The sequence below is a fragment of the Argentina anserina genome, chromosome 7 (genome assembly GCF_933775445.1).
Source record: "Argentina anserina chromosome 7, drPotAnse1.1, whole genome shotgun sequence".
NCBI classification, from domain to species: Eukaryota; Viridiplantae; Streptophyta; class Magnoliopsida; order Rosales; family Rosaceae; genus Argentina; species Argentina anserina.
The window spans coordinates 2,932,654-2,956,494 of NC_065878.1; the positions used below are offsets into that span (position 1 = coordinate 2,932,654).

At 38.2% G+C, this 23,841-nt stretch overlaps 2 protein-coding genes across 3 annotated transcripts in view; one reads left to right on the forward strand and one right to left on the reverse strand.

Annotated features, from left to right (window-relative positions):
• Positions 1-8,475: 8,475 nt before the first annotated feature.
• LOC126802226 (nuclear intron maturase 4, mitochondrial) lies at positions 8,476-12,176 on the reverse strand. The gene is made up of 2 exons (XM_050529818.1): positions 12,084-12,176; positions 8,476-10,970 (listed from the first exon to the last, which is right to left on the reverse strand). Exon 2 carries the CDS (start codon positions 10,954-10,956, stop codon positions 8,512-8,514), a length of 2,445 nt encoding a protein of 814 aa, XP_050385775.1. The 5' UTR covers positions 10,957-10,970; positions 12,084-12,176; the 3' UTR covers positions 8,476-8,511.
• A 205-nt stretch (positions 12,177-12,381) lies between these two features.
• Positions 12,382-23,841, forward strand: part of LOC126802895 (flowering time control protein FY) — a 97,585-nt gene continuing 86,125 nt past the window's right edge. Inside the window, exons 1-18 of one of the 2 annotated variants that reach the window (XR_007673021.1) lie at positions 12,382-12,767; positions 12,862-12,953; positions 13,519-13,587; positions 13,729-13,833; positions 14,405-14,500; positions 14,623-14,705; positions 14,797-14,868; positions 14,937-15,034; positions 16,558-16,617; positions 16,715-16,775; positions 16,859-16,946; positions 17,061-17,124; positions 17,740-17,818; positions 18,645-18,734; positions 19,876-19,964; positions 20,263-20,777; positions 21,459-21,677; positions 22,011-22,211. Coding sequence is in view for 1 of the 2 variants with exons in the window: in XM_050530605.1 (XP_050386562.1) it covers positions 12,524-12,767; positions 12,862-12,953; positions 13,519-13,587; positions 13,729-13,833; positions 14,405-14,500; positions 14,623-14,705; positions 14,797-14,868; positions 14,937-15,034; positions 16,558-16,617; positions 16,715-16,775; positions 16,859-16,946; positions 17,061-17,124; positions 17,740-17,818; positions 18,645-18,734; positions 19,876-19,964; positions 20,263-20,777; positions 21,459-21,677; positions 22,011-22,079 (2,193 nt within the window). In the remaining variant the exon portion in view is untranslated. Of the gene's footprint in view, positions 12,768-12,861; positions 12,954-13,518; positions 13,588-13,728; positions 13,834-14,404; positions 14,501-14,622; positions 14,706-14,796; positions 14,869-14,936; positions 15,035-16,557; positions 16,618-16,714; positions 16,776-16,858; positions 16,947-17,060; positions 17,125-17,739; positions 17,819-18,644; positions 18,735-19,875; positions 19,965-20,262; positions 20,778-21,458; positions 21,678-22,010; positions 22,402-23,841 lie in introns of those variants that run through there. The other variant, XM_050530605.1, reaches the window with a different exon arrangement.

Sequence of the window (23,841 nt, forward strand, 5' to 3'; positions counted from 1 at the left end):
TAGGAACAAGTAAACATGCGTGTGTTAGGAATCCAATGCCACCAGTCTCACGGCGAAATCGGTCGGAAAGGCACCGAACCGGCCATAAAATTTGTTGGAGGTCAGTGACCACTTGTGTCAGGTGTTTCACCATGTTCTAAGTCTCCAAATGGGCTCAAAATTTGTGAGTATGTAGCCTTGGATGTTAGGAATCAGTGGCGGCAAGTAGCTCCTCAATATCATCCCACCTAAAAGTAGGTGAACCAGTCCTCACAATGACAAGTCCACAATTTGGAAATCCTAAAATTTTAGGAATTTCCAAATTTTTGTCAATTTTAGGTGCTTCATAACATTAACGTATTTTGGCTTGAGTTTAATCATGATATATGTATCACCACAACATACTTTATCCTCAAAATAAATCATGATAAGCCAATTTAGGCTTCCATCTTATATCTCATTCTATTTGGCGTAGGAGGATGTATGTCACTCCTAAATTTTAATTTTGCTAAAGCATAGGCTTGGAGATTGAACATAGTCAATGAAGAATTATAGAGGGGGCTTATGCACTTGCTAACGCATAGATTACATCTCAATTATTTTGGAGGAATTATATTGATCCGTATAACATCTTTGCTCAAAATAATAGCCTATACGAGTCACCGATTCATTATTCCGAATCATAGTAACGTGAAAGAATACAATTCACACTATATCGACTCATGAGATGTGCTCCTCATTAGAAGCAATATATAAGAACTTCTTTCACAATGAGTTTCTAGGTGATACACGTTGGCATAAGTATTGCCTTCAAGTAGCTTATCATCTCACAAATTTCATGGTTTCGTTGTTAATTCATCAACGTAGACAACTATTGTGACAAAAACCATTTCATAGGTTCAATTGCTCTCTTGATGCATAAAAACATGTGACTTGAATCATAACGTCATTAACATTTAAACTTGATCATTAAACCACTCTTTGATTCTACGTGATGACATAGGCATCGTCGTCACAGATGGATTAAAAATGAAATCTATAAATAGCTTTAAGTTCTTTTAGTTATGCACTCAATGTCTCTTAAACATATTCATATACAAGAATGCAGAGATAACAGTCTTAGGTCAAGACAAATAAATATCACAATAAAAATCTTGGCAAGTGCACTGATATAGTCCTGAATGGCCGCTTAACATTACTTAAGGGTTTTAGAACCTCAAACGTCATTCACGAATTACTTTAACATGCGAATATCATGCATATACACCATAGATCCAAATATAACGGTTGGTGTTGCGTAGGCATACCCAAAAAAAGGGTTGCCGGTGTCAAATAAATAGAGCCCAAAAGGCTAGGAGTTCGTGAGGAGGTCGTGCCGGGGGGGGGGGGGCTGCGGAGGCCGTGCAGGGGGGCTGTGCAGGGGCCTGCATGGGAAGCTGCAAGGGGACTTGATGGGAAGCTGCAAGGGGCCTTGCAAGGGCTGCAGGATGCCTAGGGGCCGAGACAAGAGCTTGGCCAATTTTTGATGCCATTAGGGGTAAAATCGGGCGGCATACATAATTTCTTAGCAATACTGCCAATGCCGTAACTTGTGAACATGTTATAGTTTGTCACTCCTCTAATCTTGTACGAGCGTTAGTTCAATTCGAACTTTGTGAAAACATCACCATATTTTAAAACGGTGGAATATAGAGTGCATTACATGACATCTAACACTACAAATCATCACCAAAATACGGTGGAAACATGTCATAATAAGACATCAATCAAGGCTTCATCATGCCAACGAGGCATAAATATGATATAACAAGCTTCGGCGTTTTGCAATGTTAGTTTGCAAAGTTTTGATCAAAATCAATAGATGATGACCTAATCCGCCAAAGATTATGGAGAACCGAAACAGATGTATAATAACAACATCAAAGATCATATAAGTGTGTATTGCGCCACACAAATATCGTGTAACCCTGACTTATGCCACAATTAAAGTTGTGGGCTTATGTAGGTAGTGTCATGTAGTATGTAATGCGTTACATTGCATTAACATATTGCCTTTCGTAATAAAACCATAATTGCATCGAAACATTCTCGTATGTTCGTTTACTTGAACTTCATGAGAATTTTATAGCCAATAATTGTATTGAGATCTTGACCATGAAATTAATTCAAAGTGTAATGACTAAATAACTATAGTCACACTTGTGCGGTGAATACATTCACAAAAACTTGACAAAATACACGGATTTGTAGTCATTCAGACTATTAACCGAAGCATTTATGCTTAATTATTTTCTTTTAATAACCGCAATGTACAATTGCTTTTGTAATCCGTGTAATAGTGAAAAGATATTCTCATGTTCTTCCATCTAATGAGTGTCTTATTTCAAGAACTTCTCATAGCTCGCTCTTGTATATTTTGACCATAATGTTTATGTCTTTCAATGAAATGATGTTGAACCAAAAGAAATTAATCTGGACTAGGTGCATAAACACATCCAACATGAAAATATCAAATTTCAGGCGCATATTGCGGTCAACAAAAGGGAAGATTCATTAGTATCAAAATCTGATACAACTTCCAAGTACTGAATTGTAGGTTAAGTTCCAAAGTATGGTAACTCAATTCAATAAACCGTGACAAATTCCGTCACAATGGTATAAGTGAAAATTTCCGTCAAAAACCAATGGTATAAGCGACAATTTCCGTCGCAAACCAATGTTTGTCCCATTTTTTTCAAAGTTGTAGCTACATACAACAACTACATATGGTAACAGCAGCACTCCTAGCTGCTCCTAAAACTTGGTACCAGGGGAATCATATCCTTGTATACCACCCAAGAAGCGAAAGAATCGAGTTGAAGGAAAGGGAGGTTGAAAGTCCCCCATAAAAGACAAAATTCAGAAGAATTTAAATTGCATGAAAGCAGCAACGTTAATTTAAAACATACTTGATTGTTTGCCAAATAAAAAGCATAATAGTTGCTCATGCTTAATTTCCACGATCATGCTTGATTCCACATTTCTACGAATATACGTCGTGAAGTAACTCTCGCCGTTCGATTTCGTATCGTCATATGATTAATTTTCATAAAAATGAAAGCATATGGTCAGAACTTATCGCCATATAGAAAATCAGTAAAATAAAAATGACATTACTAAAGCAGTAGCGATAAAAACATTTTTTACCTAGGGGAAAAATTATCATTCCCCTATGACCAATTTACCCAAGGGGTAAAGAAATCCCCTCAAACTCAGTCGGGTCAGACCCTTCAGATCCGGCTAACTGGGTCAATGAATCCAGGTTGAGGCGTTGGGCTTCAAGGCGGCGTCGGGGTTTGACGCCGGATTGAACCACAAAGGGCGTTGGCAGTTTGTCATCACCTAGGCTGCATGCTGTTGTCGGAAGAGAGTGACGCAAAGGTGGGAGACGTCGTAGTCTGAGTCATCGATGACCGGGCTAGGTGGGGCAGAGCTGGCGCGTCGTCGTCAACAGGGTTCTGGGGACGGGGCTATGCCATGATACGACTAGATCGCGGCTTAGGGCAGTGTCAACGTCCAGAAGAGGAAGTCCGATCACTGCAGATTAGAGATGGGGTGCTCAGATCAATTGTCTGGGTGCCCTAGCTGATTTCGATTTTTTGATTTTTTTTTCATCTTTTGTGCAATTTTTTTCAGCATAAGGATTTATTGTTTGTCTTCTTCTATCGAGTTATTTCATGGCAGAGGGATTTTCAGAAAATTAGGGTTCTAGACCTAGGAACTCAGAGTTAGAACTACATGCTGATAACGTGTTACAGAAGAATGTAATACGCATCATAATAGGGAGAAACATCATCTTTATTCATTGATAAGAGAGCCTTTATATAGGCATTACATTGAGTATCCTGTAGATTCAGGGATTATGTATTCTTCATTATCTAGACTAACATATACTAATTAGGACAAGATACACCAGAAGATTACATAGATAATTCTTCTACAACAGAAACGATGGGGTTATAAAATTTTGACTGCTTAGTTTAAAAATATAAAACAATTTTGACTGCTTTTGATCGGGGTTAAATTTGGTGGAAATTGACTGTAATAAAACGGTTGTCTGGCCGCCCGGGTGGGAGACCTTAGATTTTAATATATTGTGTATTTTGATATATGGTTAGGTTAATAAGTGAAATACACCACTCCTGCATTTCAATGCTTTCGAAGGATGCATGTACTTATGTTATAGATGATCCGGATTAAGTGTTTGTCAAATGCTTCTAAATCAATGTTTCTCAGTGTCCTGTGTCCCGTGTCCCGCCTGGATTTCTGTAAAAGTCAACCTGGGATAAGAGGTCAAGACCAGAGGTGTGGCGTTTATGACTCTCCGATGCTTAAACTAGTAAGTTTTATCTTTAAGATGAGAGTTATGGACTTAGACAAGATTACTTGTTTAGGAAACGAGGGTCGTATTTATAGGCCTAGAGGAATGTGCATGATGCCCATATTTTGATATGGGATAGGAGACTGCCCTGGGCATCGTTAGGTGGTTTCGGCAGGCTACCTTCACGGTGTTGACAACGATGCCTAGGCTGGAACTAGTGGTCGCCAACGATGCTAGTTTCACATTTCACCACCCATCGTGCCCGTCGATGGCCAAAATGAGGGCGAACTTTGTTGGTGTTTTCACCCTTGACGAGGGGTTGTCACCAAGCCAAACCTGGGTTTTGACTAATGTGGTGACTTAATTGAAAGTCAATTCTAACTTTTTGCATCGTCTCTTTGTTATTTTTTTTTATAAAACTAAAAATAATCCAGGGATTTGAGAAGAAATATTGCTACTGATACATAATTTCAAAAACCTCTTTTCTTTTTGTTGGCCGCTCATACTGCAGCTTCGTAACACTTTGCTTCAATTCAAATTTTAATGAATTTATATAATGCTGGTTAGAGCCCACCGCCAGCTAAACCACTGAGCAACTTCCGTAAGCAGATCCTGATCAAGTTTTGGGTTTTTCACCCTAAAGAGAAACAATCCCTCCTTAATAAATTCCCTGGGCCTAACCAAATGAAAACAGTTAAAGCTGAAAGCATACTTTTCCAAGAGTTATATATGTACTCCCTTAAAGTGAATTGATCATAATTTGGATAGGGGTGTAAATGAGCCGAGCCGAGCCGAGCCGAATATTAAGTTGTTCATGTTTGGCTCATTTTCATTTGATCGAGCTCGAGCCGGGCTAAAATTAAAATTTTGTGCTTCATGTTCAAACTCGGTCGGCTTGAAAAAGTTTGAGCTGGGCTCGAGCCGGCTTATTTTATTAGACGATGTCGAACTCAAATCGAGCCGGCTTGAATTATATGAATTTAAAATTTTAAAATTAATAAATTAAAAAAAAAGTCATAGCATCATACAAAAACTTTTTTATTTGTAATAAACTAAAAATAACAAATCAAAATCGTTATCAAATCAAAGTCTTTAAGTTATTATTATAGAAATAAGTCTTTCAACTCTTTCGAACAAATATAATATTTTAATATTATTTCTCATATAAAAATGATACTTTATGTATACTATAAAAGTTAATAAGTCAAGCTTAATTAATAAATGAGTTGAGCTTTTAACAAGCTCGCGAGCTAAAGAGTCGAACGAGCCGATTACATGTTGTTCAAACTCGGCTCATTTTCAAGATCGGACTTAATATTGAGCTCAATTTTGGCTCATTTAACTTTACGAGTTCGAACCAAACGGACTAAAAGCGAGCCGAACACGAGCGACTCGAGCCTAATTACAACCCTAAATTTGGAACCTTATCCAAGCATAGAAGGGAAAGATTGCCCAAAATATTGGCTTTAACTTGAGACAAACACTGTGAAGCTTGAAGTCAGTAAATGTAAGCAGAAACTTGGAGTCTTAAAGTCATATTTAGATCAGCAGTTATATGGAAGGTTTCCAACAAGAGATCCATCTTTACATTATGTACATGAAACGTGAACCAATGGATAATATATTATTTCGTGTAATTTGACAAATGGAAAGTATGGTTGGGACGCAGCTTGACCTAAAATTGGGTAAACAAAGTAGTAAATTGAAGAAAAACTGGACACCATTGTCGGTTTATACATAATTGAATTAGCTGATAGTAGACTTAAGACTTTGAACACATAACAAAGTAAAGGGAAAAGTTATTGATAATTATTTTAAAGAAGACTAAAAAAGATAAATTAAAAACTGTATCAAGGCTTTGTCTTAGAAACTGAAATTGGTGATGAGGTTGGACTACTGGATACATTTTATCTGTACAAATATAGATACGTAAATAGACTAATTTTGATTGAATAGAGAGTAGACTCAGAGAGGCCTTCAAATTTTTATGCCAATTATATCTTTGATTAATTTCAGTTAGTTTTCAGCAGCAGCCTTTACATATTGATCCTTCTTGCTCTGCTATTGTTCTGCTGATCATCTTTCTCTTCATATTGCATGCTAATTTAGAATTTTTGGTTATGAGTTATGAGGAATGTTTGTCGTACCCATTGAGCTTTTGAAGCTCATTCCCTATATTTTTCTATTGTGGTTTTCAGGCAAGAGGTCTGCAAGTGACAGTGATTTTAATATACTTGAGTTATCTTGAGCTGTTGTTTGTGGAGCTTTGTTTGCTTTGAAAGTACGTGCTTGCTGGACTACGACTTTTATGGTTAGGAGTTCTGTTTGGTAAAGTTGTAGGATGTCTACCATTCCAGGATTGTACTCCTATTTATTTTGCTGTGTACATGCTATGTATATATTAGAGTATTAATCTGGAGACCTTGGTACTGAATGTGGTGGAGGTTTTTTGAAGACAAGTTGTACTTCTATGTTTTTTATTTTCCAGTTTGATCTTCTGTTGTACTTACTTCGAGGAGGAGGAATGGGAGAATAACTAGGAGGAAGGGATGGCGTGGGAACAGCTTGTGGAGGAGAGGCCCAAGGAGGCGCCAGTGGGCGGGTTTGAAGCGGTGAAGTGGATGGAGGTTGTGGACCCTATGATGCACGGATACGGATACGGGGTACGTGGTATGAGAATACGTGATATGTGGATTAAAAAAATATATGATACATGATACGTTTTGGATTTTTATTTTCCCCTCATAATCGGTGTTATTTTCTCCTTTATTCATACTATCTTGCTAATTAGTAGATGAATTCGTTTGGTTGCTCATCGTTCTAGACAACAATTCAACAAAAGTATTAAGAAAATAGTTATGAACATGGAAGTTATAACTTATAACCTAGCATATATTCTATATAAGTCAAACAATATCATATTCAGACCCTATAGATCTATAGTAAATTGTTTAAACGGCAGCATGATTGCGTGAATTCATCTAGCCACTTGATCACAACGTTAATCATCCAAGGTTTCTAGTACTTGTATAATTAACCCAGAGTCCCAGACCCTATAATCCTATGTGCCTGACTATATCAATTATCAAATTGCGGACCTATATCAATCATCTTACATTCTTACTATCCTAATAACCTAAGATTTTAGTTTTGAAAACTAGCCTCTGACGACTTGAGTCACAGGACCTGATTTCGTGTTCGCCAAGAAGAGAAGAATAGACTTAATATAGCAACGACTGCTATAAATAAGAATAGGATTTGATCTTAAGTTAATGAAAAAAGACATTTGCCCCAAAACGTATCAGAAAATGTATCAAATACATATCTGTTTAGTCAAATGCGTATCCAAAGTCAAAGATACGTCAATGAGGGTCTAGATACGTATCCAACACGTAACAGGGGTGTATCTGTATCAGGTACGAATACGATACATCATTCTAGGATTTGGGACGTATCCATGCATCATAGGGTTGGACCTCTATGAGGAGGAAGAAGAGAGAGAGAGGAGGAGGTGGAAGAGGAGGAAAATGTGGAGGCCCCAAGGCCCACGCGGGCTGGAGATGGCCGAGGAGGCTGGGGTGCTATGGGATGATGAGGGCATAACCGCCCAAGTTGCCTCAAAACGTCCTCGCGATGGACAACAAGGAGAGGGCCGGGCGAAAAGGTAGCGCCGGGCGGGAAGTCATAGCCCAGCAGCAGCAGGATGGACATGTTTTCGTGCCTTTATCCCATGGTCAACAATCGGCTTCACTCGCTCAAGTTTTTCATAAATGGAGCGCATCAGTTCTATTGAGCACCAATTCCTCGAGTAAAGGCTTCTACAGCTGGTTGACAAAGAATCCGAAATGCGCCAGGTAGGAAACGCTAGAATATTGCACTGATCGGAGAGGAATTCTATTTCATTCATTACCCATCATCGAAAGTCTTTGATTCCTGCTTTAACTAATAGAAAGAGGGGATGAAAAGTGTCTATATTCCACTCTGAAGCAAGCCAATAGGTAAGTCACGTTTGATACCAGATAAAGCTAATCTTGGTTTTCGTGGCCTCACGGGAATTGGGTTTGGTCCTATCGATTCACGACCCACACGGATTTTAGTACTGCATGCTTTGGTATACTAAAAACGATGCATTTCAAAGAAGAGAAATAACACTATTATTAATTTGCATGCATTCATTTCCATGCCCCAAAATCAATGGATTGAAGCGATATATGACCAAGATACAAATACTTTACATGTTGCTTGCACAACCCAATTCTCCGTCTGTTCAAACTGGGATGAATACAACTTGAGAAACCAGTCTTCCAGCCAGGAAACTTCTGCCTTTCCATTACGTGAAGAGTATAGACACTTGGTGCGGGAGCTGTACACCCAATGACGAAACAATTGCAAGGTCGAGACTGGCTCACCATTCTAGCCAGAGAGAGCAAACACAAGCCACTGTAAGAAATTCCATACATCAAAGCCTCATCGTTCTCGAAAGCCTGAGCGTTCGATGTTTCATTTACCATCTCCTGCTCAACTTCTAGGGTAGAGGGAATACTGCTTAGTTCAGTGTCAAAACGTTTTTCTATCTCGTCTTCATGCACACGATACTTTGATGCTAGCGTACGAATGCAGGACTTTCTTACTAGATCGCAGATCAGGAACTTTACCTCATTGAAATTATCACACTTGGCATACCATCTAAGCCAACGGCGAACGACACCTGAAAACCAGTCGATAATTTGATGATTATCTTGTAAAACAAGCAAAGAGGAGGCACGGGGATAACCATCACGTGTGATCAATCCATACCGTTGGAGACGCTTTTTTATTGCAATAACGGGAGCAATTATCTCTGTGATAAAGACAGAGTCAGTAGAAGAACCAGCATTTGACATAAGGGCAAGAGTAGAAGCAGTCTCAGAAGAAACATATTTTTCCACTTGCCTCTGAAATTCATAAAAGGAGTTTTTTAGTTCTTCAGGTAAAGCTGGTTCTGAGACATACTTAGACAGAATAGCTTCCTCACTCTCTGCTGCTTTGGCGTTGACATCTTGCATCCAAATCTTCATCAAGTACTTGTACCAATGATCAGTTTCCATTCCAGATTTACGCAAATGGGAAATTTGACTCAAACCAGACCTGCTGTCAGCTAAATGCTCAATCTCTGATTCTTTGACTTTCTTCAAACCGTGACCCAACCATTTCTTTCCTATACGAACTGTACCAGAATCCCATGCCTCTTGCTTTTGTGTACCAAATAAAGCAACTTTTTCCTTTAATTTGTGGATTGCTTTTGTAGCAGGACTTTCTTTCACATTCTTTCTAAGTAAAGTGCCTAAAAAGCGGATACCCTGCGATGTTTGACAGGGAAATACTTCTATTTGATCATCAACTTCCAAGTGCAAAGACTTCTGCAAGTAATTTAGAGTCTCAGATTTGAAATGAAAAGCTGCATCCTTAGAACCAGCAACCGAAAAGAATATCTCATCCATGAAGCGACAACAATGAACTCTAAAACTCTCTTCACCTGCACAGCGAAGATCATTACCTTTCAGGTTTCTCCTGAACCAGCTGCGCAGCTTGGACTGAGACTTCTGATCAGTATGAGAACCTGGACTAAGAGCTTCATACTTCATCGATAATCTGTAAAATTCGCGGTCAAATAGGTCAAGATAGATATTCATTAATATAGGGGACAATACTCCCTCCTGTGGAAGACCATGACCTTTCGGGAAGCCACCAAACTCGAAATTGAGTACATTAGCATGGAACATGGTTTGGATCATAACATGGAGGCTAGGGTCTTCTATCTTCTCCTCCATTACTGATATCAGTTTACGAAGAATACAAGCATCTAGCTTTTTGTGAATGAGCAATGTAAACCACCAATCAGAACTAGCAGTCTCCTTGCTTATGTACTTCAAAGCTGTAGAATACCCCCTCCCACTTCGGTGCCCATGTGAAATCTTAGAGAAGTGGGGCTTGTAAACAACTTCCAAAACAATTCTGATGGCTTCCTGAATGATCTTCAGTTTCACATTGGGAAACACTAAAACATCTTTCCTTGCACTCTTTATTGAGATAGAGAAGGTATTAGCATTAACATCAAAACTCCCAAAGCACAACTCTTCAGCTAGAGAACCAAAAGAAGTTTTCTCATCAGTTAACGCTATATCAACATTGGAGTTGAGTCTGATACAGTCATATGCATCTTGAAGAGTTTCTGGAGTGGCAATGACTTTAGCCATTAGGTCTCGAAACTTCCCACTGATGTATTGTTCCTTCACCCTCTTCTTAATACGCAGTTCAAGAGACCTCTTGAGTTCCATTCTGCTCCTGGGTCTTTTGTCATCTATTTGAGAAGATTCATCGACAAGACAGGCCAAGTTCTTCGCCAATTTCATTTCACGAACGCCATTATTAATATCATGTCCAGCAGTAGTGACAGTAGAATGATCTGGAAATTCTTGTATTCTGTCCGTGGCTCTATCGTAATGGGCCACTGTGACTGGACTTTTATCTGATTTTGAAGAGTTTGGCTTCAACAGCCTGTTTTGCACCTTCTCACAAAGGCGAGCAGTGAGAGAGGCAGCTTTTCTGATAGCAGTGAGCCTCTTTTCATAAGACATCGAAAATGTTGCCGCTACAATTGCCAAAGAGGCCCATTTGGAGAAAGGAAGAATATGACAATGAAGAGGAAAAAAAAAGTTAGATCACCAAAATCCGTTCAAGGAAGTCTCCCAAAGAATCATCATAAAGGACCATTAAATCCTCTTTCATAGTGTTAGTACAATAACTCTTGATTTCCGTTTATTTTATTTATTTTCATGTACCAGATAAATATATTCCTAGAATGTACAGCTCCAAACCAAAGCTAGCGTAAGAAAAACTTTAAGATGTCTTGATGCTGCATCCTATAACTCACAAGCACTTCTACAAAGTGACAATGTTTGTGTCACAAAGTGTAGCTTATAGAATGTGGACCACTACATAAAGAGTAATGGATACCAGTGAAGAATACACAATGGCGATGGGGGTGAGTGAAAAGCAGTATCTCACTCTAATAAATTTATATTAAAAACCTGACTCTATCAATCATAGGGTGTGTCTGGTTGATAATTCTGTGAGTTTCTTTCAATAGAAATACAATAATAATAAAATTATATAAAATGCAGAGTGATTTTGGGTAAGGAGAGGGGATTCAAGTTCACCAACAATACAACGATAGAAGAACATATGAGTACTGCCATGGCACCATTATCTTCTAAAACGAAACCTCTAACGCGTATTATTGACACCCTAAACTTTGATTAACACACTCAACACATTTGTAATTTATGTTCCCCTTGAAATGGCAACAAAGCATTTACTTCCAATACAAAAGAGGCAGCAACGCACCAAGTCCCAGGACCTCTATAACATATCAAAATATTCTGCCGTTTATGCATTTTTTTCCCATCTACTTCCCTTGTTCAGAACACACAGAAAAGAGAAAAAAGAACCATAACTGAAAATGATCTCTAATCCACTAAACTCAACTCCACAGCTCTTGGCCTATTCAAGGGCAGAACACTAACGCAGTAACACACAGCAGCCCAATACAATAATCATGGCAAGGTTTCTGCTGGTCTTATAATTCTTACATAGCATTGTGTTGGCAAATTATATAAAGCAATTGAAAAACATAACCGTCCCAAAGCAATTTCACCAAACAGGGGAAAAAAGCTGCTTAAGTTTCAAGCAAATAGAAACTTACAGTTGGTACTGGACAAACTGCAAACCCTTCTGCGGTGATGGACTGGGTAGTGCTTTCCCCAGAAGCAGTCTAGGGTTTAGAGCTGCTTCCTCTTCCCCACCAAATGAGACTGAAGCATTCCAGTTTCTGAATACTTGAGTTTCAGAAAGTTATAATTGCAGCCGTTGGATCATAATAACGGCTAAAATTGGATGACCCGTTTCAAAACGGGTATACAAACCACAACCCGAATAAAACCCCAAAATAAACCCTCCCAGAGAGTCCCGTGTTGATTTCAGTGAACTCTTCTTCTTCTTCTTCCGCTCTCTGGTTACCGCTCCGATTTGATAGAGAAACCAATCCCTAACCATAAGAATCGCCTCTCAATTTCATTCTCCGGCGCTCCATTCTCTCCTCCGATTCTGCAATTTGCCGGCGAGCTTTAGGGTTTCGGCTCCGCAATGATGTACCCCGGCGATCCTCAACAGCCGCAGCAGCAGCAGCATCACCAACAGCAGCCGCAGCACTATCAGCAGCAGCACTATCACCAGCAGCAGCAGAACCAGCAACACCTCCATCAGCACCAGCAACAAGGTGGAGAGTTTCACAGGGGACCACCGCCGATGATGCGCCAGCCGTCTGCTTCTTCGACTAATATGCCACCGGATTATCACCACCCCGCTGCGCCTGGTCCTCCTTATGATGGTTTGTTTGCTGATGAATTCTTAGCTTTTTCGGAGTAATTTTCTTGTTGTGGTGGATTCGGTTAATCGGTGGAATAATGGTGTGTTTAATGCAGCTCATGGTGATGGTTTCGGTGCGAAAAGGAACAGGAAGCAGACTCAGAGAAGAGCAGTGGATTACACTAGCACTGTTGTGCGATATATGCAGGTACCATTGAGCTTCTACTATAGGGGAATCTTGTTTTAAGATGAGTATGGATCTTCTACTTGTGCCTAGGCTCTTTTGTTTTTGTGTGGTTTTCATTGGATGAACTTATCGGTCCCCCGGTTTTGTTTCACTTTTTATCTCTGCCAACCTTGAATTGTCGGCTGTATTCTTCTTATCTGTTTTAATTCTGTGCTTTTGTGACGAGTGTTGAGTTCTGAATCTAATTTGTAGTAGTCCTCCGTTATGGATAATTTTGTTTTGACACCAGAAACTAAAGTATTATATAAGAAAGAAATGTGATTAAAACAAAAAAGTGTGAACCAGAAGTGTGCAACACAATCGAATCACTGTACATTACAACAATTGAACTGCCTAGCAGTGTCCAAACCACCGTACAACCTCAGTAGAACCTAATGCCACACAAACTGGTACTGTACTAAAACTAAAACTAACTCTCAAGTGTTTGCCCTTCTGACATTGAATGATGCTAGTTTTAATTATCTCTCAGACCTGATCATCTTCTTTGTAATTCAATATCTTTACATCCTGTAATATTGCTCTTTAGAATCGGATGTGGCAGCGGGATGCAAGGGATATGACAGTTTTGCAACCTACACCAGCGGCAGCAATTGATGTTAGTGATCCTTTACTGTTTCTATTTCACTCTTTTGTGGTATATAAAAAATGTTGGTCTGGTAGCATGATAGTAATCTAGTTATAATCTGAAGTTAGTGAATATCTTTTTCACTTGATTCTTGTGTATTTTGTGGCATAGATGTTGCCAACAGTTGCCTATTCAGATAACCCATCGACGGGCTTTGCTGCAAAGTTTGTGCATACTTCCACGAACAAAGTCCGTAATCCGATTAATCGGGTTTTGGTAAGTTCAGTACTATCAAGTTTGGTCAAAGTCATAGTAACTTTTCTGTGTGAATGTCTCCCCAACCTTGGCTCATTGAACATTAATATGTTCTTTTACAAGCATCATGTTATCCCGTCTTGGTGCTTATAAGTTAAAGTTCTTGGGAGAGAGAGTGAACCTTGGGATTTGCTTTTTGAAGGGTGGGGTTCCTACTGAATGAGCTATACCTCAACCCTTTTTAAGCAATGACTAATTGTACTGCTATGACTTCTGTTGATTAGCTAAAATTATATTACACCCTAAACCAAATATATGGTCTTGGTACCAGGGTTTAGCGGTGTTTGAAGAAGGGGTTGGGGGGGGGGGGGGGGCAAGAATATTATGGCCATGTATTTTCCAATGAAGATGGAACTATCATTCAAGTAGAACTGATAATTTTTATTTATTTATTCAGGTTTCTCCAATTGTAATGGTTTGAGAAATTCAGATTGTTTGCAAAATCATAATAAGAATCTCTAACATGAATGTGATGTCTTCAGTGAGGTTATCATATTGATGTTGACTGACCCCTTTCACTTTCTTTTCAAAGTGGACTCCTCCAGGGAGGCGTCTTATTACAGGCTCTCAAAATGGAGAATTCACCCTTTGGAATGGCCAATCTTTTAATTTTGAAATGATTCTTCAGGTAAATTATCTAGACTGAATTTCTTTTCCTTAGGGTATCATTATTTAGAAAGGATGTCAAATGTAGTTTATGATTGTTTTCTTCAAGGATGTTATGATCATATTCGTCTTTCGATTTTGTAGGCTCATGATACAGCAATCAGATCTATGATCTGGAGTCATAATGGCAATTATATGGTCTCTGGTGATGATGGGGGCGCAATAAAGTAATCACATATATAGTGACAATTGGTGTTTTGTATTAATTGATAAATAATAATAGCTTTAATGTGTTTATACATATGGTTCTACTCTTAGGTATTGGCAAACCAACATGAATAATGTGAAGGCCAACAGATCTGCTCACAAAGAATCTGTTCAGGACTTGAGGTAGATACTTGAGACTCCTCTTAATTCTGCTTAGGGCATGGCTTGATTTATCCTTTTCTTCTCAACAGTTTTTGTAAGACTGACTTGAAGTTCTGTTCCTGTTCAAATGATACTACTGTTAAAATATGGGATTTTGCACGATGCCAAGAAGAGCGCACATTGACTGGTAACGTGATTTGATCACATAACATTGTCATTGTCTGTAGCTTGATCAGCACTGATTTATTCATGCATCTGATATGACCTAGTTAAGAAGTGCAATTTCTTCCCCTTTCCTTCATCCAAGGTCCAAGTCAGATATTAACTTTATCCTTACATGGGGCCTGCTTTTTTAAATATCTTTATGTGGGGATGATCGAGTTAATATGCATATGTAGTGTTGCATCAGAGGATGTAGGATTGCATACCTCTTCTTTTACCATACCTTTTCTAGTATACTTTTGAAGGAACACAATACGGCTTTGCGATAACTGGAAGTGGACCGTAATGTTTATTGAAATGAAATGGATTTTACTTAGAAATGTTAGAATGTATTTTTGGGATTAGTTCAGACCCTAATTATTTATTAGATTGTTTTTGACTTGGTTTCCCATTATTAAGCAAGTTAAACACATTGTTGCTGGTAAATATAAGTTTTTGTGAACTCGAAAGTATTTATGGGAGGCGAAGGTGTATGGTGGGGTTGTTTTCTTCTTTTCAAGGCAAGGAATTATTATAATTAAACATAAATGCCACCTAGCCATTGAATCACTGCCAAGGCATTGTGAAAATTCTTTAATTTGCTGAAATGCCTTCCAGGTGTTATCTGGGATTTTTTTTTTCTGCTTCTGACAAAATGTCAAGGAGATTGAGGGTCTCATGTGTTTTTGTTTTAGATTCTAAAGGTTTATGCCTCTGAAAATAGCTCAAAAGTACTTCCTTTTGATAGAAGCACACTGCTTTGGCATTAGTCAGGGCCGGAGTGGCGGTAGTTTACCCTGTGGTGGATGTCAAACAGTTCAAGTCCGCTCATCTCCAACTTCTGAACTCAGCTGATACAAAGCTATATGACAGCACCCAATTTTTCCGATTCGGCAGTTTGATCTATTCTATGGCTTATCATTCATGGACGTTGATCTGTAATTCATCACCCAATTTTAGATTTCCAAACTGTTATAGAAAGCTGACATATCTGGAGTCTCTTCCTTTTCAAAGGGGCACTTTAATGCCTCACCCCCAAAATGTACTTCAAGACTTTCTTTCTAAAAGCTGGTTCAATATTTTAAATCCCTAAAGTTTGTGAATGGGTAATAAATTGCCTATTTGAGTACTTGATTGTTGATATAACAGGGGTCTCAAATGGCCATCAAGGTAGTTCAGTTGGCCCTTTCTAATGTTGTGTTAGAAGTCTATAACAGTTTAGAATTACTGAGGCCTAGAGTCATGTCGTGAACTGATAATAATATGTTATATAGGAGGTTCTGGTTTTTTAGTTTCTTTGAACATTTCATTGAGCTTTTTTAAAAGATAAATAGTAGAGTAGAATAAGAGAAATACGTTCACATCAAGGCATGAATTCTGGCCTTGGACTCTTAATTGCATAAAGTTTACTTCTTGCTTAAGTTTTCAACACCAACTTTATGGAATTTTCATGATTGAAAGTGCATGGAGTAACCTTAGAATTTCTCTGTGTGGTTTGAACTCAGGCAGGCCATGGTTGGGATGTGAAGAGTGTTGACTGGCACCCTACAAAGTCTTTACTAGCTTCAGGTGTTTGCAATAATTCTCTTGGATTTTCTATATGAAACTTCTTTTTCAATGTTGGTATGTTCTTGCACTTAGTTCCAAGTTGTTGGTCTATATGCAGGTGGGAAAGACAGTCTAGTCAAACTGTGGGATGCTAAGTCAGGGCGAGAGCTCTGTTCATTGTGAGTTCTGAAAATTGGTTGCTCTACCTCTGAATTAGTTTGTAAGTAATTTTTTTTTAAAGATTTTATGCATGTTTTTGCAGTCATGGTCACAAAAATTTGGTGCAGTCTGTTAAATGGAATCAAAATGGTAACTGGCTGCTAACTGCTTCGAAGGACCAAGTCATAAAGGTAAGCGGCGAATTGTTTGGTGATGACCAAGATAAAGGTTAATTTGGGATTTTATTTGTTGAAGTTTTCATTGTTCTGCCATGTTGATGACATTGATGCACTCCAAACTCTTAGCTTTACGACATAAGGGCTATGAAGGAACTTGAGTCATTCCGTGGGCATCGGAAGGAAGTAACTGGTTAGTGATTATATTGATGTGTCTTTATATTTCTGGAGCTTATTTACTTAATTTTATGTTCCACTAATTTCTATGCAGTTCTGTTTCCAACCATCCTGTAAATACTTTTTATGTTTTTATGAAATTCTAGCTACGGGTGATATTCCATCCCAATGTGTTTATATTTTCTAGTTACTTTTGTCGTCCATCTTAATACTTTTGTCATATTTATCTCTGCTAATTACTAGCATTATCTTAATACTTCCATCTCTGCTAAATAGTAGCATTACTCTTGCATTTATTTGAATCAACAGTCATCCCCATAACAAAACCGATGGTTTTAACGAAAGCTTCATAAAACTTTGTTCGAAACTTTTACGACAAGATAAAATGAAAAATCCCTTTTGCAATTTTATATGATGTTGTTCATCTTATTTGAATATAAGTTGTGAACTTACTAAAATAATGATTTAGCTAGTCGTAATGATGCCTTTTGATATAAATTTGCTATATGTATCTTGAAAGCTTCCTCTCGTTTCTTCATGTATGGCAGCCAAATTTCCAAGTGCATAGATGTATCTGTTAATAATTTATGAGATTATGTTTCTTATGGTCCTCATGTTTTCATTTTTTTAGCTCTGGCTTGGCATCCTTTTCATGAAGAATATTTTGTCAGTGGGAGTTCTGATGGTTCCATTTTCCATTGGCTTGTTGGGTAAATTCTATTCCTGGTCCATGTTCTTTGTGTCAACTTCTTATCAATGTCATGGTTTAGTTAAATAACAATAAGTCAGCTATAAAAACCATGACAACCAACGGAGGGCAAATATTGACAGACAGAACATGTGCCATGGTCCTTCATGCATTTCTTTGACATTCTATACTGTATGGCTTCTGTGAAAATATACTTAACACCTGGAGTTCGTATATTTTTGAAATAGCACTTAATTTATTATTGATCTATTTCAAGTTTTTTTAGGTGGGGATACAGGTACTGATCCTATAGTTATCAAATATTTTGTTCATTTCAGGAGAGAAAAGTAAATATAGTAGTTTGTTTTTAGGGTCTTGAGCCTTATTCTCTTGTTATGGATGGTAGTTGAGCATTAGTTTTGTAGGGTATAACTATTAAGACTAGCATTCATAATTCAAATGCAAGGCGTTCGGATTGTGAAGTAGGTTGTGTCATTTAGAAGAAGCACATTAATAAATCATGTTATCCCTTGCGCGAACTGAATTACATTCTTCATGGTCTAATTGATGACTATGGCCACATTCAAAACTTGTGGTTCTTTTTTGTTCGAGTATTTTCCTTTGTAGCATTCTGCTAGATTGGAAGGCAGAAGCAGTCCATGTGTTTCTTAGTCTAGTTGTTGTTGATTACTTGGTTCCTGAATGCTTCTCTTTTGTGGATCAATTGTCCACTTCCCTTATTATTACCGTAAAAAAGTAATTTGTCTTTTGTCTGTTTCTAGATGATTCCGTTATGCAGTTTATAATTCATTTATCTTGTAACCCTGATACATTTGTTTTAAATACAGGCATGAAACTCCCCAGGTTGAAATTCCTAATGCACACGATAACAGTGTGTGGGATCTCCAGTGGCATCCTATTGGTTATATTCTTTGCAGGTACTCATATCTAGTCATTTTGTATATGATCATTCTCTTGCTTTGTTGCAGTGTTCTGTTCTTTTATTCAGAAGAGTAATTTATAAGAAATGCTTTATATTATAATAGATATCATGTTCTAATCTGTATATGATCATTCTCTTGCTTTGTTGCAGTGTTCTGTTCTTTTATTCAGAAGACTAATTTATAAGAAATGCTTTATATTATAATAGATATCATGTTCTAATCTATATATAACTTTTTTTTATTTATAAAATACGAATTGCTGTCAAAGTGAATGTTTATAAAAGCTAAGCAAAAGTACCATCTAGATTAATTATGGTGGCTCAGTTTTCCAAAGTCTTGGTGATAAATTTCATGGGGGAACTCTATGGGGACATCCCTTTTGAAAATGAGTTCCAGAATGTGCAATCTCTTTTCCAGTTACATTTATATATTCCTTGCTAAATATTGGGTTCCTTCAAAACCGTTTAATGCTACTTTTTACGAAGCAGTCTTCCCTAGAAAATAGTAGCGAACCAAGATGTTTATTTATTTGTATATTAAGTGAATCTGAATAAAAATATTTAATTCGATACCAACTCTTGAGTAGATACATGATTGCGTTACTCAAGCGAAAGTCAGATCTGAGTACACTTCATTAGACTACTCTAGGATTATAGTTAGGGAAACATATTCAGGGCAACGAGGTTCAAGTGAACCAACGAGTATTGTTCAATCTCGGCCGTTCATTTAATCTAACTTTTTATAGCACTAACACCAATCTAACGCCGTTAAGATAAATAAATCAAAATAGTTTGGCTCAGTAGGTATGAGAACATTCATAAGAGACTTAAATATTGGCAATTATTCGGTTTGGCATCAAGCTAGTGTGTTCCTACCTTTCCTACTTCCAAATATGTTGTTATTGGAGGTTAGATGTAATTTTGGGCTGAGCACCATCACTTGTGTCATATATTGGCAGGTTGCATGTCCAGTTTGAACTTCCAGTTTGTATGTATATTTGTTTTGTATCTTGGTTACTCCAACTGTCTGTCTAGAATAAATATAGAAAGTTTATTGCAGTGTCAAGCTATCATTATCATCTATTGTTTCTGATGCATTAGCAATGCCTTCATCTGCTTGCTTTGATCTTCTGCAGTGGTAGCAATGATCACACAACAAAGTTTTGGTGCAGAAATAGGCCAGGAGACACCGCTCGTGATAAATTTAACATCAATCAGAGTCAAGGTTGTACTCTTTTTAACCAATATTGAACTGTGAAGAAATTTCTTATCAAATAGAATCTTGATTTAAGCGTTTTTAGATTGGCTTGTGCAAAGCAAGCCAGACACAGCATTTATCTATCTGTGATTTCGTACCAATTGCTGGTATATATGCTAACTACTGCGGCTGATATTTTACACCAAAACACGCATAAGCCTGTACACACAAAATGTTGCACCCACCTTTGATATGAATTTGTAGTTAAATATGAGGTAGATGTAGCTGACTTGAAAGACACGTTTTGCAATCTTTAACTACTCAGGTTATGGTGATCAAAACTCGGGTTTTGCTGGCCGTATGACCGGTAATTTTCCAATACATGATGGCCCACCAACTCCAGGACCATTTACTCCGGGGGGAACTCGAAATGAAGGAACAATTCCAGGGGTTGGAGTAGCTATGCCATTAAACATACCATCACTCGACACATCTATACAGGGAGAGCAACAGCAACCTCATGCACATTCGATGCCATTAGGAGCTCCTCCTCTCCCACCTGGTCCACATCCCTCTCTTCTCGCTGCAAATCAGCAGCAACCATATCATCAAAATGCCCAACAGCAACACCAGAAACATCAAGGTCACCCTCAACAAATGCCCCCTTTGCCCATGCCACCTCCAAATAGGCCACAGCTACAGCCTCCATCCCATTTACCCTTGCTGCCACATCCTCATTTACGTCCTCCACCCCAAATGCCACCACTTGGCATGCCATCTCAAGTGTCTGGATCTTTGCCAATGCCTTCTTCTGTTCCTACATCACTCTCAATGCCCATGGTATAGTTTCAGTGCTCTCAGAAACTTATAATTTTACTTCACACACTTTTTTTATTTTGCATATTACATCAGTTATAGACCTATTCCATTATAATTCACATTTCTTTATTTGAAATTTGAAATAAAGAAGAAAAATTTGTGGTCCATTTCCTCAAACTAAATAACTAGGCGTCCTTTGAAGTTATTTATGGAAATCCACCAAGGTTTGAAGCGAATCTGAGAGAGCTTGTCAGGAATGATACTTGTCTTTTCTCTATGAATGTAGCGTATTTCAGAAATTTTAGACATTCACATTTTAATATTCTCCAACATCTAATAGTATGTCAAATAAGTTTTTAAAATTCTATAATGCTAATTGGTATCAGTGAGAATGTTTAAAGCCTGCGGCCTTGGGTTCTAGTATCCACATTTAGTAGCAGATAGACTAAGTAGACAAAAGTGTCCATAGAAGTACTTGGAAAAGGGTCTAGAATGGGCTCTGAAGCTATATCTTTTAAACAGAAATACTTAACAGTTGTAATGCTTATTTTGATTTTCATATCAAGTTGGAGCAGAGGTTGACTTCCGTGAACATAGGATAGTGTTTGTAAAATGTTTGTTCAGGCCACTCTTTTTCAACAATTTTCTTTTAAAATTATTCATATTGGTATATTGTAATTTTGATTAGATTTGGTTTTGTAGGGCATGCAAAGTACAATGAATCAGATGGCTCACCAATTACCACAAGGTCACTATATGGGCATGAATCCACCTCCACCTGTTGGAGGTTTTCCAAATGGGATGCCTAACATGCAAGGCCCGTCTAATGCAAGTGGGGGACAAATGTATTCTCATGGGGGCACCTTCAATCGTGCACAATCTGGACAAATGCCAATACTACCGGGGTATAATCCCTATCAGGTCAGACAAAAATCCTTTTACTACCTATGTACTGCATTACAATATTCAAAAGTTATGTCATAGAAACTTTAAGAACCGGGGTGCTACTGAGCAACTATATTTATGAAAGCATTCTCACATAATCGGTTACATTGTCTTTTCTTCAATTTGTTAAATATGCAAAGAGATCACGTACGTTCTGATTTTGGGATAGAAACAAGATTGAGTAGAAAAGGTGGACGAGAAGCATTCCTTTAGTAAACTACAACATGGATCAGAAGTAACTTAGTAAACTACAACATTAATCAGAAGTAGCTTATATGTACGTATCTTGCTTTTATTTATTTATTGCAGTCTAGGGGTCAATCCAGCATGCCCCAGCCTCCACCAGGGCCACCACCACATGGGCAACCACCTCAATAGACCATTTCTCTCGTCAGATATAGCTTTCTGTCAGGAAATCTTGATTGTGTATGTACATCAGCTCGTAGTTATGTTACATCGGCATAGTGACTACTCACTGAGGTTCTTAGGTTTGAGCAAAACAAGAAAAATGTATTCAAGTTGTATCTGGTCGTTTTGGCTTTTCAAGTATTGCAGCCTAGAATTCATGTAGGTAAATGGATTTTATTCAGGTATCAACATAAACATGTTGAAATTGAATCTTGTGCTAAATTAATTGCTTCCAACGCTGGTGGCCAATCTTTCTGATTGCCTTCTTGCCACGTGAACGTTTAGGTATGTGTTAATCTTCGAACATATGCAACGAGGTATTTAATATTATTCACTCATTGATGATGACGAACAGTCAATTTAACAGTTACTCTTTTGGCTGGGTAGTTTCCACTAGAATCCTGGGCTGTGTTAATAAGTTGATCCATGTTTGGTGCTGATCGGGGGGGGTTTTTTTTTTCAAAATCTTTGTTTTCTTCAGAAATAGCACACAACAGTATTAGCACTACAAGAATAGCGGCAAATTTTCTTCGAGAATTCGTCTCCATCCAGGAACAATCCTTCAGTTTTTCATCTTCGTCCAGAGATTGGTTGGGTTTCTATCCCCATCATTTCAATCCTCACTAACTTAACTTGAACAACAATCCAAGAACTGGAGATCTAATCGATTAAGGGAGAGCCGAGGTGAAAGCAAACCCAATTAGAAAACCCATAATGTTAACCTTTACAAGAGCAAGCCAGGCACAGCTGGAGAGATGAAAGGTTCTGAGATACGTAGAAGAAGGGGCGTGGACAGTCCCGTGTAATGGAGTTCCTTTCTCTCCCAAACGTGTGATGACTCCTCTTGTCTTCTGTATGATAGTCTAATCCATAGCAATCCCATGTAACAAACGTCCCCATGATATGTTGCTCATTCCTAGATACAAGATTATATTGAAGTCATATAAGCGCACATGCCTGAGCTTAGGCATTATACCGATTTTAACAATGTATCTATCATAGTATCATAGTACAAACAAGCGTTGGCAAGAGTTTCTCGCAGTCCAGGATCAAAAGCGACAGTAGATTGGTAGGCAAGCCACCCACTGGATATGACACAGGATTGGAGCAACCTTCTACAGATAGTTCTTGAAGACATGTGAGACCATACAGACGATTTGGTAGGGACTTGAGGCTTTGGCATTTTGATATCTTGATTGACTGCAGCATGGAGATAGGCAGGCCATATTCTGCAATAGCCTCAACAAGTGGACACTCGGCAATTTCCATGTTTTTGAGATAGATAAGATTGTGAAGGCCTTCAAGAATCAACTTGAGTTTGGTGCAGTTGTTGATGATGAGTTGTTTAAGGTTCATCGCCATGCTAGATGTGCCTGCAGGGAGCCCAAAAGTACCTTCTGGAAAGGACATGACAGAATGACACCCAGAAACGTTAAGGAATTCAAGACAAGTGTTGTTCTGAATCATGTGCTCAGGGAGGAAATCCAAATTTATACGATTTTGGATTTCATTGTGCTTAAGTGTACGAGGAACCTTTCCTCCTGGTAAAGACTTTAGTCTTTAAAGAAGAACAATCTTCAATTACCAAATACTCAAACGGATGGGATCGCTCGTCACTGTGAATATTCCACTCTGGTAGGAACTGCAGAGCCTCGTAAGTCGTAACCTTTGATCTCAAGGCCTCTAAGTGTGGAAGGAAAGCGTGTGTCCAGAAATGATACAAGCGAAGGAC

Coding starts and splice junctions, on each gene's coding strand:
- LOC126802226 (XM_050529818.1), bottom strand. CDS start 10,956: ATGTCTTATGAAAAGAGGCTCACTGCTATCAGAAAAGCTGCCTCTCTC.